An 18,063-nucleotide genomic window follows, 5' to 3' on the forward strand; every position below is an offset into this window, starting at 1 on the left:
ATTTCCATGCCTGTCAGGGAAGGGCGTGCGGTGATTGGTGGCGACCCGGAAGGTAGCGGGTTTAGGTGTAAGCCCTGCGGAGGCAACGTTTTTCTGGGCTTCTCTCCGGTTCCCTCTCCAGAAGCTTCTGCCGGTCTCCTCCGCTCTGGGTACCGGGCTCAGCATCGCGCCGCCATGATGGGCCATCGTCCCGTGCTCGTGCTCAGTGAGTTGTGGGGAAGCCGGGGGGAGAGGCCGCCCTCTTTTCCCCGCTCGGCCATACTTTTCGGGGGGTTGCCACAGCCAGGTCCCGCAGTGGTCCAGCCACTGTGGCTTCCCGTCAGCCTCCTTATTTGGGAAAGAAGCCCTTTCTCCCTCGCTCCTGCCATCCCTTAACCCGTCCCCGTCTTCCCCGACGCCTGCTGCCCTCCCCCTCGCCCGGCCCCTGGTCCTCACGGCTACTCGGCCTGGGATCTTTCCCACTCGGCCTTCCTTCTTCATCCCCCACTCCTTCCCCCGACCCCTTTCTTACGGGATTGTCAGTGTGTAGGTAAATGGATAATGTTTATGTGTTTGTTTGTTTTTTTAGTTTGCCTCGCTTTATAACCTCGGTCCATCCCTTAGTAGCCGATGTGGCCTCGGCCATGTTGGCTGACTTGTGTTAACTCTGTATCATCAGCGTTAACAGTATTTCCCCGTTAGAATCGTGAGGATCAAATGACTAAGTAGATACACTGCTTAAAAGAGTGGCCAACAGCAAGTAGGTATCCTAGTTCATTTCTCAGGATCTGCCCTTTTGCATTTCCGCCAGCGACCCCCGCCCTCCCTTTTCCTGAGTTACTGGCTGGGCTGCAGTGGATGGGCAGCGATCAGTGTCCCCCGCGTGGTCCCCTTTCCCGCCAGCGGCCCGAGTTTCCCCCAAACGTCTCAGCCGGCTCTCTTTACCCTTTGGGAACATCCCACATTTCCTTATGACTGAACACGCACCTCAGTCATTGTCTTTCCATTCTGTGTGTTTCCATTCTGTGTGTGACTTCTGTGTGTGGCACCTGCAAGACCACCTCAGATGGCCAGCTGCCCGTTTTCCCTGGCCTTCCAACTTCTGTTCAGAGAGTTCATCCATTTTCTCTATTCCTGCAAATAACTTTTCAGGAAAAAAATTTCACTTCACCGAGAAAAAAACACACCTTTCTGATGAGTAGGTGAGAAAGGTTCCTGCTGGCTCACCACAGCCCGGAATGGGAGCCTGCGTCCTGAGAGTTGTGAACGTTTGGCTTGGAGGGGCCTGGATTGAAGTTTCTGCAGATTTAGATTGTAGGGGGTGTATAGTTTGGAGAGGAGGGGAACGAGGGTACGGTTGTTGGTTTGGTTATGACCTATATAACCGCCGGCTGGTCTCCACTGAGAGGGCCCAGGGGGAGTGGTGCATGGCGAAGGCCTTTTCAGGTCTGCATTACCCCTGACATTGGTGGCTGTAACCATTGGGGCCCCCTGTTAAAATATACACACATGTCTTACTGATAGTAAATTGGGGTGGGGGGATGTTTGTTAGATTTTTATTGATTTCAGAGAGGGAGAGAGAGAGAGAAACATAAATGATGAGAGTCATTGATAGGCTGCCTCCTGCACGCCCCCTGCTGGGGATGGAGCCCAGAACCTGAGCTTGTGGCCTTGACTGGGATCTAATCCAGAGCCCTTCAGTCACAGGCTGATGCCAAACTGGCTAGGGTGAGGCGTTCTTATTAAATCCAAACATGAAATGACTATATCTTGCAAACTGTGTTCTCATTCCACAGGATACTGTGGGGAGCACGATCAATTACTGTAAAGAGCCCTAACCAGTTTGGCTCAGTGGATAGAGCGTCGGCCTGCAGACTGAAGAGTCCCGGTTTGATTCCGGTCAGGGGCATGTACCTTGATTGCGGGCACATCCCCAGTAGGGGGTGTGCAGGAGGCAGCTAGTTGATGTTCTCTCTCATTGATGTTTCTAACTCTCTCTCCCTCCCTCTCTATAAAAAAAGAAATATATTTAAAAACATTGTAAAGAGTGTGAGTCTCCTTATCCAAGTAGGAAAATATGAACCCTCAAACTCTTTCCCTTTTTACATAAAGCAGTGACTGGTGCTTTTTTAGGGTCACTACCCCTTTGAGAATTCACTGAAAGCTATAGATCCTTTTCCCAGACAAAAGTACATTATCCCATTTTCTCATATAATCTCAGGGATTTCACTTTCCTACCGAGGCCTATTCATGGATCTCAGTTATGCATCCTTGCCGTGATGGGAAAGTGATGGCATGATTCCAAAGTTGAAGCATTATGGGTATCTTAGTATACAGGGTTGAAGTACAATTAAAAAATTATCTTTAAAATTTATTGATTTTAGAGAGAGGAAGGGGGAGGGGAGAGAGAGAGAAACATTGTTGTTCCATTTATTCATTCATTGGTTGATTCTTGTATGAGTCCTACTGGATCTTTGATATATCGGGACCACGGTCTAACCAAATAAGCTTCCTGGCCAGTTGCTTTCATCTACATATACACCTAGGAAACTTGTGTGTTTTTCTTTCCAATGGTGAGGGAATAAATAGCTTATATACAATGGTACAATCATGAGCTGTTGTCTTTTGTTTTACCTATTTTAGGCCAGAACGTAAAGCGTGAATCTGGAAGAAAAGTTCAATCTGGAAACATCAATGCCGCTAAGGTAGCATATCTTTGAACTTGTTTAAAGTCTTTCCTCCAGTTGTCTTTCCTCGTATTTCTGTATCTGTGTACAGGAAGGGAGAAGAAAGTCCTCCATCTCTGAATTAGGTCTAATAGCTTTCTCATAGTAACTTTTTTATAATTCCATCGCCACATATTGTTTATATTCTACGAAATTCGTGCAAGCCCCAGCTTCTCCAGAAGGTCGTCCAGATGGTTGTTCTGTTTGGGTCTAATTAGCATATTAGCTCTTTATTATATAGGGTTTGTGTTTGTCTCCCATACTAGACTGAGTTACTTGAAGAGGAGAGCTATATTAATTCCCTTTTGTATTCCTAGTGCCACAGTAGATCCTGGATAGGTGTTTAATTAATCTTGAATGAAATAGCTCTAGGTCTGATTTAGCATGGTGTGAAGGCCACTTTCATAGAAAGAAATACTAAGACATGGATTTCCATTTATCTGGACTACTGGGAAACAAGCTCTGGAAGGCCTGTCCCATTTTTCTTGGGAAAAGTCATTGCTTTCTACAAAGGACAGAATCTAGCTGTGGGCATGCTGTATCTAAAGAGGCTGCCAGCCCTACTTTAGAGGTGACGCTGGTAAAATGCTGGGCCTGTGGGTTACTGATGCCCCCTTTCTTAGCGCACACACTGACATCATCCTCTGATTTGTACTTATCTTTTTCCTTCCTAATAGACTATTGCAGATATCATCCGAACGTGTTTGGGACCCAAGTCTATGATGAAGGTAAGGTTATTTCTTATTGAAACTCATCGACTATAGATTTTCTCTTAACTGGAACACTGAAATACAACTTTTGCTTTCGTCCTAGATGCTTCTGGATCCAATGGGAGGCATTGTAATGACTAATGACGGCAATGCCATTCTTCGAGAGGTGAGACTTTTCATATGCTTTCTCACAATTTGATAAAGTACCCCAGAAGATATGTGTAGATGATGATTAGTTTCTTAGGGCTGCTGGAACAAATTAACACAACCTGTGTGACTTTAACAGAAACTTACGCTTTCATAGCCTGGTGGCTAGAAATCTGAACTCAAGGTGTCATGCTCCTGAAGACTTGAGGCAAGAATCCTTCCGTGCCTTTTCTAGATTCTAATGGGTGACCACATCCTTGGCATTCCTTGGCTTGTAAACTCGGTCTCCTCTATAGTTGTCACATGGCATTCTCCTGTGGCTCTCATTATAAGGACACCAATGGTTGGATTTAGAGCCTACCGTAATATTTGTATGACTTCATCTTAACTTGTTTATATTTGCAATGACCCTATTTCCAAATATAGTCACATTTACAGTTGCAAGAGGGTAAGATTTCAATATGTCCTTTTGGAGGACATCATTCAACCACAACAGTGGTGTTCCCAGTAAATAGGCTGTAAATTATTGTTCTGTTCTCAAAAAAACTTAAGTAGTTGACTTGGCATATTACATTTTTCCCTAAAAAAAGGGACTTGGAAAGGTGACTTACTTAAATATTTTTGGGGCCACATTTATTCATTTATTTATTCCCTTGTGTCGAGGGCTGACTTTCAATAGTTCGCAGTGAGGGAGCTGCTCTGTTATATATGAAACCCCGACCCAGAAGCAGGTCGCCTACGAATGGTTTAGCACCAGGTTCCCCATGAACGTGCGATGTGTGAAGGGCGTGGGGGCACCCCTTGGGGGCCACTTTTAATCTTCCAAGCTATGGTAAAACAAACAAAGCGAATGAGAATGGATGCAAGAAGCTTAAGAATTAGGGCCAAGCAGAATAGATGAAAAGAACTTTGAGTAGTGTTTTTAGTGGCAGTCTACATTTTTCTTTTCAGATTCAAGTTCAGCACCCAGCAGCCAAGTCCATGATTGAAATTAGCCGGACACAGGATGAAGAGGTTGGAGATGGGACCACGTCAGTAATTATTCTTGGTAAGAGAAGAATGGGAGTTTGATAAGGAAAATAGGATTGAAGCAGGAAGATTTTTGCCAGCAATAATGTCTGTCTGCTTTTAAGAAGGAAATGTACCAATGTACTAGTTACAAATATTTAAATAACATGTTGCTAATTATCTGTGTATCCTCTCCAGTTGAGTATAAAATATTAATCAATAGTATAGCATGGGCTGTGTAAATCTAGTTGAATAGATACAGTCGATTCTCGTAAGTCACAGGAAGTTATATTCTAAAAGTCACCACAAACTAAATGAGCAAATACTAAACAGTCACTCCTGGGGGAATACGGGGTTTGGTTCCTGCCAGCCTCTGGTCACATTCAACTGATAAATACACACACACACACCCCTTGTTTTTGTGTTCTTTATTTTGTTTTAAAGACATTTTACCTAATATTGTTGATTTATTAACACTGAGCTCTGGTGGGGTCCCTCGGCCTGGCCTGTAGGGATCTGCCTTAAACTAGCTTTCTGACATCCCCCAAGGGGCATATCCTTTTTAAGTTAACTTTCTTTTTTCCTTACCTGAGGATGAGGATATTTTTTCCATTGTTTTTTTTTTCCCTTCTTTTTTTTTCTTTTTAAGAGAGTGTGGAAAGAGGGCCTTAAGAGGAGAAACATCGATGTGAGAGAGACTTAAATTGGTTACCTCCAGTGCCTACCCTGACCAGGGCAAGGGCTCAGATCTGCAACGCAAGTACACGCCCCTGACTGGGAATTGAGCTCTGGACCCTTTGATGTGCAGACTGGCACTCTAACCACTCAGACACACCGGCCAGGGCTCTAAGCTAACTTATTTGAGCATCTTGTTAAAATATTTGATTGTCTTTCAGTATACATGGTGGTCACTTAGAAATTGATACAAAGTATTGAATTCAAACATTTGAGTACATAACAAAGAGTATACCTGCAAACTTGGGCACATTTGTGTAAATTTAAAAAATGAATGCCTGTGGGCAGGTAGTATAAGCAACTTGTGAAAAACCAAATGTTTCTCTCTCATTGATGTTTCTAACTCTCTTTCCCTTCCTCTCTGTAAAAAACCAATAAAATATATATATATAAAACATTGTAGTGAAAAAAGAAAAAAAACATATATTTACATTTCTCTTGTTAAATTATTTTTTAGAAACAAGCTTTTGTGTTTATTTTGTGTGTGAATTAATTACAAAGTAAAGACAAATTTGAAAAGAGTGGGACATTTTACTAATTCCTCTTCTAGAGCGAAAATTTTGTACATTTTTGGGGTATTCTTCCAGGTGTAAGGTTTCTGTGTTCCGTTTTTGTTTTTAGTACCAGCAATTTGCATCCTAGGTGTTGAAATAATAAGTCAATTTTCTGTTACGTGTTTTTCTTTCTGTTTTAGAATCTTTGGAAAAATGTTTTCCTTTTGTTTAGAAAACTGATAACATACATAGTTAGATCAAGAAAATAAACCCTAGGATCAGTCTTTGATTATTATAATATGTACAAGGAAGGTATTTTTTATTAATTGCCTTGTACAAAGTGTACAATTTGGGATAGTATTTACAGCCAAATGGACTGTCTATTTTAGGACGAAAAGTAAGGTATCTCTAGAAGCATAATGAAGTTGCCTTTATATCCAGGTACTTTTTAAAACATTATGTATCTGTATCCTTTTTCAGCGGGAGAGATGCTCTCTGTGGCTGAGCACTTCCTAGAGCAGCAGATGCACCCAACGGTGGTGATCAGTGCTTATCGAAAGGCTTTGGACGATATGATCAACACCCTTAAGAAAATCAGGTACTAGGGGACGACCAGAAGTGGGTAGTATCAAATATGGGAGGCGTGGAAGAACAATCTGTTCTTTGGTAAAAAAGTCCAGGTCTGTCACACACATTGTGGTTTAACCCTTTGTATTATTTTGTGAGGAGGAACAAAGGGGAGAACAAAATGTAAAGGATAAGTGAAATAAAAGTTTTAGAAAATGGCAAAGAATAAAAGCAGCCAAATAAAAAGGAACTAGGTTTAATTCCTTGTAACATTTTGATTGCATGCTGTCTTCTGGTTCCCATTTTAGGTAGGTACTGTGGTGGGAAATGTGTAGTAAGTAAAATAAACCTAGCTTCTAAAAGCTTAAATTCTTTAAAAAAGTAATAATTACAATAATAATTAAAAAATATATATATATATATATATATATATATATAGATTTCAGAGAGAGAGAGAGAAACAGCAGTAATGAGAGAGAATCGTTTCAGGTGCTTCCTGCACAAGCCATTAACTCAGGCATGTGCCCTTGATGGGAATTGAACCTGGGACCCTTTAGTCCTATCCACTGAGCCAGACCAGCTAGGGTTTTGTTTTGTTTTTTTAAAGAAAGGAGTTTAACTACCTCATTATTTTTAAAGTGTGTGTGTGTGTGTGTGTGTGTGTATGTGTGTCCCCAGAGAGGAAGGGAAAGGGAGAGGGGGGTAGAAACATCAATGATGAGATAGAATTGACCAGCTGTCTCCACACCCCGTACTGGCGATTGAGTCCACAACCTGGGCGTATGCCCTGACCAGAATTGAACTGTGACCTTCTGGTTCATGAGGTCAACGCTCAACCACTGAGCCACATCTGCCAGGCCGAGGTTATGTTTATTGATTTTAGAGAAATAGAACCGTGGAGTGGCTGCTTCCCGTTTGCACCTCAACCAGGGACTGAACCCCCAACTTAAGCATGTGCCTTGACAGGGAATTGAACCCACAACCTTTTGGTGAATGGGATGACTCTCCAAACAACTACTCCACACCAGCCGGGGCATAGTTCACATTCTTGTGGGAAGAATAAGGAGTTGGGTAACTAATAACAGGTTTTTAAATATCCTACCATATATATGATTATAACTAATTCAGCCAGTATTCTAATAAAATATTGTGACGGATAGGGACTGGGACTGAAAATGCTTTTTAAATCCCATGTAGTAATGGAAGAACTTTTTGTTCATCTTTTTTGTTCAGTGCTAATGGGATAATGAAAGGAATATAGAAATGCATGAATTCTAACTGCAAGGAATGTTATGCCCTGACCTGTGTGGCTCAGTTGAGGTCACTGGTTCGATTCCCAGTCAGCACATGCCTGAGGTGCAGGCTCAATCCCCAGTAGGGGATGTGCAGGAGGCAGCCAATTGATGTTTCTTTCTCACCCATATTTTTTCTATCTCCCTCTTTCTCTAAAATGAATAAAAACATTTAAAAAATAATTAACTTTAGGGAATGTTAGTTAAATCACAACATGCAGAATGCAAAATTCTTTTGATTAAAAATAAATTATTCTAAGAATAAAATCTATAATGATCTACCCTTATGTAGTTGGATTATTGGGTACATAAGTATCTAATAATTCGGTAAGCTTTGTATTGTATTGCCTGCTATTAATAAAGTATAATCTATTTGGCACTCTTAGGGGATGAGGAGTTTGATTTAAAGTATTTTTTTTTTAATATATTTTATTTTTTTACAGAGAGGAAGGGAGAGGAATAGAGTTAAAAACATCGATGAGAGAAAAACATCAGCTGCCTCCTGCACACCCCCTACTGGGGATGTGCCCGCAACCAAGGTACATGCCCTTGACTGGAATCGAACCCGGGACCTTTCAGTCTGCAGGCCGACGCACAATCCACTGGGCCACACCGGTGTTGGCTGATTTAAAGTATTTTTATGAAATAAATTTTATAAGCCTGTAGAGCCATCCTAGCCAGTTTTGCTCAGTGGACAGTGTTGGCCTTTGGAACTAAGGGTCCCGGGTGTGATTCTGGTTAAGGGAACGTACCTCAGCTGCAGGCTCCTCCCTGACCTGGGCCCGGGCCAGGGCTCCTGCAGGAGGCAACCGATCGATGTGTTTCTCTCACATCGATTTTATTTTTCTCTGTCTTTCCCTCTCTTCCACTCTCTCTAAAAATCAATAGGAAAATATCCTCAGGTGAGGATTTAAAATAATAATAATTTTTTCTTTTTTAAAGAGTGTAGATATACCGGAAGGATACGAGCATGTGGAGCTGAATCTTTAGAAAGCTTTTCTTTTTATCAAGCAGTAACTGCACGCATATCTTAGATAATACTTTTGGAGCTATTGCTTCTTCCCTAAAATGCATACTTCAACAATATTTAATGATTGTATATTATGTGCTTTACTCTGTTTTTATAAGAGTTATGTAATATGTGAAAATTTGGACAAGATGATATCCAAGGACACTTACATTTTATGGTTCTGAATGTTCTCACCGTGTACAAATTTTGTTAGGAGAGACAAACATATACTAATAAAAACACTATGTGGTGCGCCATGTATTAAGGTGCTAGATAGACTAGAACCAGTGTTCGAATGGATAGTACAGACCATGCTGATTATTTATCTTTTAATTAATTCTCATGTGGCGATATTGTTTTGATTGACATATTTTATTTATTTATTTTTTTAGAAAAATGGAAGGGAGGGGAGAAACATTTTTTTAAAAATATATTTTATTGATTTTTTACAGAGAGGAAGGGAGAGAGATAGAGAGCTAGAAACGCCTATGAGAGAGAAACATCAACCAGCTGTCTCTTGCACACCCCCTACTGGGAACGTGCCCGCAACCAACGTACATGCCCCTGACCGGAATCGAACCTGGGACCTTTCAGTCCGCAGACCGATGCTCTACCACTGAGCCAAACCGGTTTCAGCTGGAGAGGAGAAACATTTATGTGAGAGAGACACATCAATTGGTGCCTCTCTCATGTACTCCAGATGGAGTGGGAATTGAACCTGCAACCTCATTTTTCCCCTTTGCAGGGAATCAACCCCATGACACTTTGTTGCGTGGCCTGACTAACCATTGAGTAATATTGTCCAGGGCTGAGGCTGATAATTAAGAGGAAATAGAATTTGCTATGGGTCAGGTTTCAAAGACCAAACATTTTTTTTAAAATATATTTTATTTATTTTTTACAGAGAAGAAAGGAGAGGGACAGAGAGTTAGAAACATCGATGAGAGAGAATCATCGATCAGCTGCCTCTTGCACACCCCGTACTGGGGATGTACCCGCAACCCAGGTACATGCCCTTGACCGGAATCGAACCCAGGACCTTTCAGTCAGCAGACGGATGCTCTATCCACTGAACCAAACTGGTTTCGGCAGACCAAACATTTTTTGACCCAAGTTGTAAAAGTTTTAGAATTTTTATTTGAAGCAGAAGGTGAATAACAAGTTATTTTACTGAAGGTCTATATGTAAGTCTAGAAGAGTTGTCAAACAAGGGAACAGGTTACTTGGGGGATCAGGGATGGGTTAGTTGTAATCCTGCTGAAAAGGCAGGATGGACAAGATTACTTGATGTCACTTTTAATTTCCTACAAAGGAACAGGTTCCCTAATTCTACCTTTTGACCCATTATTGGAGTCATTGAGATATAGATGTGGGGTTTTTCTTAAATGTACAAGACGCCTGTTGAGCATATTACCTGTTTTTCTTTTCCCCAGTACTCCCGTCGATACGAGTAACCGAGATATGATGCTGAACATCATCAACAGCTCCATTACTACCAAAGCAATCAGTCGGTGGTCCTCTTTGGCTTGCAGCATTGCCCTGGATGCTGTCAAAACTGTACAGTTTGAGGAGAACGGTCGGAAGGAGATTGATATCAAGAAATACGCAAAGGTGGAAAAGGTAAACTCCCAATTAATACTTTGGAGACAAATTGTTTCCTAGCATGAGTCATCCCATTTGTGGAGGAAATAGGTTTAAATCAGAACAATATATCTTTATAGTGATAACTAGGAAGAATATTTGTTGCTTGGGAAACAAAAAATTGAAAAAGAGGGTATTTGTGGAATAATTCTATTTCCTTCTCTGCTGTCTGTTCACAAAGTTTATAGGGCCTAAAGAAAGGTTTATTGGTGTCTCCATGTTTGTGTATTTGTGTACATATCAGCCACTTGATTGGTATATAAAGAAAGGCTCTACAATATTCTGTTAATAAACCCCAGAATGCTTTCTGCATCTCTCTATTATTAATTTAAGATTAAAAGGTAGCATTAATAGTCTAGCTAGTGTGGTTCAGTGGTTGAACATCGACCTATGAACCAGGAGGTCACGGTTTGATTCCAGGTCAGGGGACTGGCTCAGTCCCCAGTGGGAATTGATGTTCTGTATCTCTCCTCTCTGAAATCAATAAAAGCATTTTTTTTAATAGCATTAATATCTTGTGGCCAGTAGATGGAGCCCCGAGCCTAAAATTTTGTGGAAATATCTTTCAGGAAGTAGAAGTCTGAGCCCCTTGAGATTAAATATTTGTCAGTCTCTGTTTCTGTGGTTTCACCTGACCTTCAAATTAGGTTTTATGGTCCAAGATTGTTGTGCTTCCTAAAGGAAAAAGTGATTGTAACAGTTTGTTTTTGAGGTTCATGGAAGAAAGATACTTTGGAAACCCCAAATAGTGATCCTTCGAGAAAGATGAACGAACATTGGGAAGAGAGTTGAGAAATTGTCTCTCCTGGTTGTGAATTAAGGTGGATCTTTTTGCAGATTCCTGGGGGTATTATTGAAGACTCTTGTGTTTTACGTGGCGTCATGATTAACAAAGATGTGACCCATCCCCGAATGCGGCGCTATATCAAGAACCCCCGCATAGTGCTGCTGGATTCTTCTCTGGAATACAAGAAAGGAGAGAGCCAGGTGAGGTTCCTGGTTCTGTTCCTTAAAGTTGATATAAGAATCTAACTATTAATATGTACAAGGGAAATAAAAGCTATGTTTATTACATGCCTACTAAATGTCAATTACTGACCTTTATATGTAATTTCTGATTCTAAAAACAACTTTTATTGCAAGCAACACTCTGTGGCAGATGATGGACACTGTCTGACACAATTTGAGCTTGCTATAGCAACTAAGTCTAACCTATTCCGGTGCTCTCTCTATGGGACAAGCCGTTATACAGACTTAGACAGAGTCTGGCGGTTAGCTAACGTGCAGTGAATGCTGGGTCTGTGTTCAACTCCATGAATGATGGGAGAGGTCGTGAATGCTGGGTCTTCTGAGTCGTCATTTTAACCTTACCCAACAGAACATTAATATTTTGGAACATTCCATTGGTAACCTGAATTCAGTAAATGCCTTTGGTCTGTCTGTGAATCCTCTGCGAATTTTGAGTAGCAGTGTGTTTGGTTTTCTCAGAGGAGGGTTCAGGAACAAAAGGCAGAGTTTTAAATGTTCATGATGGGCAATAAGGTATAGAATAAGTCGTGATACTGAACTTTACTTTTTTGTTTCCTGGTAGAAAAAAACACACAACAACCACCCTTTAAGGCAGTTGGTTTTGACTTCCATTTTAACAGATGAGGAATCTAAAGATCAGAAAAGTTGGATTAAGGAACACAACTGATACTGGTCAAATCAGGATTTGAACCCAGCTCTGTTTGGCCTTAACTTGACACTACTATATTACCTTTTCTAATACATCAATAGAATAGTAGTCAATGTAATTTTGAAGTGCTAAAGAAAAATAAAGTAGTTGGAAATTATTAAATAAGGATTGTGAATAAGAATCAATTTACCCACCACACAGACTGACATTGAGATCACACGAGAGGAAGACTTCACCCGAATCCTCCAGATGGAAGAAGAATACATCCAGCAGCTCTGTGAAGACATTATCCATATGAAGCCCGATGTGGTCATCACTGAAAAGGGCATCTCAGGTAGGAATACACTCTTTTTTTAAATATATAGATTTTTATTGATTTCAGAGAGGAACGGGGAGAGAGAGAGAGAAACATCAATGATGAGAATCATTAATGATGAGAATCATTGATCGGCTGGCTCCTGCATGCTCCCTAATAAGGATCGAGCCTGAAACCCGGGCGTTTGCCCTGACCAGGAATTGAACCAGGACCTCCTGAGCCACACCTGCTGGGCTGGACTCCACTCATTTTTTAAAAAAAACATATTTTATTGATTTTTTACAGAGAGGAAGGGGGAGGGATAGAGAGCTAGAAACGTCGATGAGAGAGAAACATTGACCAGCTGCCTCTAGCACACTCCCTACCGGGGATGTGCCACAACCAATGTACATGCCCCTGACCGGAATCGAACCTGGGACCTTTCAGTCCGCAGACCAACGCTCTACCACTGAGCCAAACCGGTTTCGGCTCTACTCATTTTTTAAACCTTCTGTTGGTTGAGGTAGAGGAGAGATGGTGATTCCCCTCTCCCCATGTTGGCATAGATTGAATATAAAAAACATCTGATGGATAGAGTATATTGAGGATCTGAGGATAAACTGGTTCAGAACCCAGGAGTTCTGGTTTTGAGCTTACCTCTGCTCTTGGGTTTGCAGATTTAGCTCAGCACTACCTCATGCGGGCCAATATCACAGCCATCCGCAGAGTCCGGAAGACAGACAATAATCGCATCGCTAGGTAAGTAGTTCAGGTAAAAATAAGATTCTTCCTTTCCAAGTATTTCTATTTTGTAGCTTCATAATGCAGTCATCGTTACCTGAAAAAGTCTAACATAGGATATAATCAGTCAAATCAATTATAGGTCCTGGGTTTAGCTGTCTGCTGTTTTCAGAAGTCCTTTATCTAATCCATCAGTTGTCATTTCTGTACTGCTCCTAACCAGTAGTGACCAACTTCTACTTAGACATTGTGATCACTACCTTGGTGTAGGGGTCCATTGCAGAGTAGCCTGTTTATAAGCCTGCCCCAACACCACAGAATATATCATAGATCCAAATTGAATTTTGTATCTGAAATTGCTCTGGGCATATGCACATTTACTTAGTTGATTGTCTACATGTCCATGAATGGGGGTGGGGGGATGACAGATACAATATTAGTCCTGCATTTATTAAAATTGGGTCAGACATACACTTGTGTACTTAGTCACCTTCCTCCTTACTTGCCTTTGTATCATCTTTAGTAGAGTCCTATTATTGGCCTTGAAATCTAACTAGGTGACAGAATGAATGAATTCTAGAAATGACTGTTTCGTGGTATGTTCATGTTAGATACCTGTAAGAGCTCACTGTCCAAACTGTATGTGGTTATAGTAGTTGCCTTAGCTGGATATACTTTTATTTATAAAGCCGTATTAGTTTAGGGAAACTTCACCAATACATGTTTGAAAACCTATTTCACTAGGCAGCCAAGACCTGAGTTTTAGGTAGCAATGTTTCTAGCAATCCACTTTTGCCCTTATCCCAGTCACAGACTCTAGGGACTAGGGAGATGAGTAAAAATATCTGAAATCATCTGGTTCCTCCCACTCCCTCATCTAATCAATAGAGCCTGTGGGGCCCGGATCGTCAGCCGGCCAGAGGAGCTGAGAGAAGATGATGTTGGAACAGGAGCGGGCCTGTTGGAAATCAAGAAAATCGGAGACGAGTACTTTACATTTATCACTGAGTGCAAAGATCCCAAAGCCTGCACCATTCTTCTCCGGGGGGCCAGCAAAGAGATTCTCTCGGTGAGTCAGCCTTGCAAGTGGGACTGAATTTCCTGAGTTTCCCAGAGGACTTAAAATCACCCTGTTGTCCATGGGTAGCTATTTAGTTTTGATCGGCAGCCACACACATCTGTCTCTTCTGTTTACTTAAAAAAAAAGTTTTTACTGATTTTTTTAGAGCAGGGAAAGGAATAGTTAGAAATGTCAGTGAGAGAGAAATATTATCGATTTGGCTGCCTCCTGCACACCCCCTCCTGAGGATAAGCCTGAAACCCCGGCATGTATCCTGACCTGACTTGGAATTGAACCAGCAACCTCTTGGTTCCCGGGTCACTGCTGAGCCACACCTGTCAGGCCTGCTTACTTTTTAAGTATATTCGCATTCTTGTAAAACAGGTCTCCAGAACACATCTTGCAAAACTGAGATAATGCCCATTGAATTGTGATTCATCATTCCCCATTCCCCAACCCCTGGTAATCTTTAAGTTGAAATTATTTTTTTTTCTTTTGTTAATCTTCATACAAGGATATTTTATTCATTGATTTTTAGAGAGAGTGGAAGCGGAGAGAGAGAAACATCAGTGTGAGAGAGAGACATCGATTGAGTTGCCTCCCACACATGCACCAACTGGGGTAGGGGATCAAACCTGTGATCCTTCAGAATGCAGACAGACGGTCTAACAATTGAGCTAGTGGCCAGGGCATAAATACTCCCCCCCCCGTGAGGTTATGTAACTTATCCAAAGGCACATATCTAGTAAGAAACCTAATTCCACAGAGTGACACCTCTGTCCCAACCCCAGCCCTTTTGCAGTGTAGTGACTGTGTTTGCCCAAGGTAACTAGCATCTGCCTTGCCCAATAGGGATTCCAAGGACCTTTCTTAGTTGCCCTCCTTGGTGGGTTACTGAACTTGGCAGTCAGGAAGTCCTTTGGCACCTCTGATTTGTCCCTGAGTCATCGAGCTTTTGCTTCATATTATCTCTTTGCTTTTCCAAGGAAGTAGAACGCAACCTCCAGGATGCCATGCAGGTGTGCCGCAACGTTCTCCTGGACCCTCAGCTGGTGCCAGGGGGTGGGGCCTGTGAAATGGCTGTGGCCCATGCCTTGACAGAAAAATCCAAGGCCATGACTGGTGTGGAGCAGTGGCCGTACAGGGCTGTTGCTCAGGCCCTGGAGATCATCCCTCGTACCCTTATCCAGAACTGTGGAGCCAGCACCATTCGTCTACTTACCTCTCTTCGGGTGAGTTTTCTTTTCATGCTGTTCTCTTGATGGTTGGCATCTGTCTATCCAGGTTTTCTTTTATAGCTTGTTTTCTTAATATCTCTGCCCCTAATTTTTTACTTGTTTGTTGTCGTTGACATTTCCTCTTACCGTTTCCTTACCAATCTAGTGTTTTTGTTTTAATTTTTTACCTAATGTTTCCTGCTAGCTTACTTATTCCCAGTGTTTTCCCCTTTAACTGTTTATGCTTGTTCCAACTACAGGCCAAGCATACCCAGGAGAACTGTGAGACCTGGGGTGTAAATGGTGAAACCGGTACTTTGGTGGACATGAAAGAACTGGGCATCTGGGAGCCATTGGCTGTAAAACTGCAAATATATAAGACGGCAGTGGAGGTGAGGCACCCCAAGGCGTATGCTATATTGTTTATTCCCACATAACCAGAAACCAGTGTGTTCAGTCCCATCTTGAAGGGAGGGGGTATGGAAGGCAGCATATTCCCACAAAGATCCGCAAGGAATTCCATTCCCCTACTTACTTTTAGCTCATATAAAAAGGCAAGGTGCCCTGGCCGGTGTTGCTTGGTGGTTAGAACATTGGCCTGAGCACCAAAGTGGCAGGCTCAATTCCTGGTCAAGGGCATATACCTGGGTTACAGGTTCAGTACAGTCGGGCACATGCTGGAGGCAACCCAATTGATGTGTTTTGTTCACGTCAATGTTTCTCTCCCCCTTTCTTTCCTCTGTCTTGTAGAAAAAATATCCTCTGGTGAGGATTAATAAAAAAAGCAAGGTGTACAAGCTGCATTCCTGGCTTAGGAAGAACTGCATTTTAATTTAAGACTGAAAAGATAGCTTTCAGATAAAATGGTAATTGTGGAGGAGGAGCCAGGTGATAATGTCCAAAAGAAAACAAATGCCCTTCCCTCTCCACTGACCTCTTTGGGGCTGTGGTTTTCTCCTAGACGGCCGTGCTGCTGCTGCGGATTGATGACATCGTCTCAGGCCACAAAAAGAAGGGCGATGACCAGAGCCAGCAGTGCGGGCCTCCTGATGGTGGCCAGGAGTGAGTGGTGGGCAAAGTGACCTCAACACACAGAGCCAACAGTCTCTCCCTGCCTGGGCCTGACGGCAGGGACACTGTGGATGTCTTTGTTTGGAAAGGATCAGGTTGAGGGGCAGCCCCAGTCCCGTTCTGTCCCAGCTCAGTTTGCAAAAGGCACTGACATGTAATTCTTCTCTATTGTAAGCTTTCCATTTAGTTTGCTTCCGATGATTAAATCTAAGTCATTTGAGACAGTTGTTATGTGTTTTTCAACCTTGGGTTATAGCTCTGCCTCCTGGCAAAGAAGGAAGAGGCAGAATTCTTCACTGGGGAGGAAGGGAGATGGGAATAGGGTCATTAAATGGTTTTATTTGCCTTGTTGAAGGGGTATTCTTCAGACCTCTCAGTAGATGCTGGTTGGAAAGACTCAAAGTTCAAAGGATGATACTATAAAGTTTAAAGAAGCTTCACCTTGCACTCACCACCCAAAGAACAGGAGGAACCTGTCCAAACCATGGATGTCTCTCATCTGTCGTTGTATGTAGAGCAACACCCAATTCATGGCAGGGCTCAGATGTGTCCTAAAGCATGTAGAACGTCTGTTTCTGAGATTGTAGCCTGTAGCTTTTATTTTTATTTATTTATTTTTAAAAATATATTTTTATTGATTTTTTACAGAGAGGAAGATAGAGGGATAGGGAGTTAGAAACATCGATGAGAGAGAAACATCGACCAGCTGCCTCTTGCACACTCCCCACCGGGGATGTGCCTGCAACCAAGGCACATGCCCTTGACCGGAATCGAACCCGGGACCCCTTAGTCCGCAGACCGACACTATCCACTGAGCCAAACTGGTTTCAGCTGTTTTCTGTAGCTTTTAGAATCCTTCCTGTCTTTTTTTTTTTTTTTTTTTTTTTTTTTTTTTAATAAGTTTTTATTGTTCATATTATTACAAATGTTCCTTCCCGCCCCCCCCCCCCACCATTGCTCTCCTCCACCAGGTTCCCACCCCACCCTCTGCCCTTTCCCCTCTCCCCATTGTCCTCATCCATAGGTGCACAGTTTATGTTCAGTCTCTTCCCACTCCCCGCTCTCCCCTTTTCCAAAATAAAACTCATTTTGTGCTTTTTTTTTTTTTTTTTTTTTTTAAGATTTTTAAACTGACTTTTAAAGGAAGAGGGAAACATTTATCTTAAAGTGAAATATCAATAGGCTGCCTCCTTCAGGACCCTACCAGGGATTGAGCCCACAATCTGGGCATGTGTCCTGACTGGGAATTGAACTGGTAACCTTTCAGTGCACAGGATGACGTCCAACCAGCTGCACACCAGCCAGGGCTGTGCTTTGTTTTTCTCAAGGAAAAGACCTGAGTAATGGGCTTGGCTTGTGGGAGCCCAGGTGAGCCTCGCCTGTGATTTCTTCAGTTCCTTCCTCTTGGCTAGTGGTCCTTCTACCCTTTGGCCTTGTAATTCATATAATTAACCTTTATCTCATAGATTCCTTTTGTTTGAGTTCTGTACGCTTCCTGGACTTGTAAGTCTAATTCTTTTACCAGGTGGGGAAGTTTTCGGTCACTATTTCTTCAGTATGTTTCTGATATCTTGCTCTCTCTATTTCTGGACCCCCCTAATTCTGATGTTGGTCGTTGAAGTTGTCCCAGAGGTTTTTACATTATCTTCATTTTCTGGATTCTCTTCCTTCTAGTTTCTGTGGAGATTGTCTT

At 42.2% G+C, this 18,063-nt stretch overlaps 1 protein-coding gene and 1 non-coding gene across 2 annotated transcripts; both read left to right on the plus strand.

Annotated features, from left to right (window-relative positions):
* Nucleotides 1–43: 43 nt before the first annotated feature.
* Nucleotides 44–16,590, plus strand: CCT3 (chaperonin containing TCP1 subunit 3). The gene is made up of 14 exons (XM_036442394.2): nt 44–205; nt 2,623–2,684; nt 3,383–3,433; nt 3,519–3,581; nt 4,514–4,610; nt 6,280–6,397; nt 10,101–10,287; nt 11,146–11,295; nt 12,188–12,320; nt 12,959–13,040; nt 13,911–14,091; nt 15,069–15,314; nt 15,560–15,691; nt 16,261–16,590. Exons 1-14 carry the CDS (start codon nt 175–177, stop codon nt 16,363–16,365), a joined length of 1,638 nt encoding a protein of 545 aa, XP_036298287.1. The 5' UTR covers nt 44–174; the 3' UTR covers nt 16,366–16,590.
* Nucleotides 11,449–11,571, plus strand: LOC118721844. The gene has a single exon (XR_004988855.1). It is a non-coding gene; the product is annotated as a small nucleolar RNA SNORA28 (small nucleolar RNA).
* Nucleotides 16,591–18,063: the final 1,473 nt, after the last annotated feature.

This window comes from Pipistrellus kuhlii, unplaced genomic scaffold, assembly GCF_014108245.1.
Source record: "Pipistrellus kuhlii isolate mPipKuh1 unplaced genomic scaffold, mPipKuh1.p scaffold_m20_p_18, whole genome shotgun sequence".
Classification (NCBI taxonomy): Eukaryota; Metazoa; Chordata; class Mammalia; order Chiroptera; family Vespertilionidae; genus Pipistrellus; species Pipistrellus kuhlii.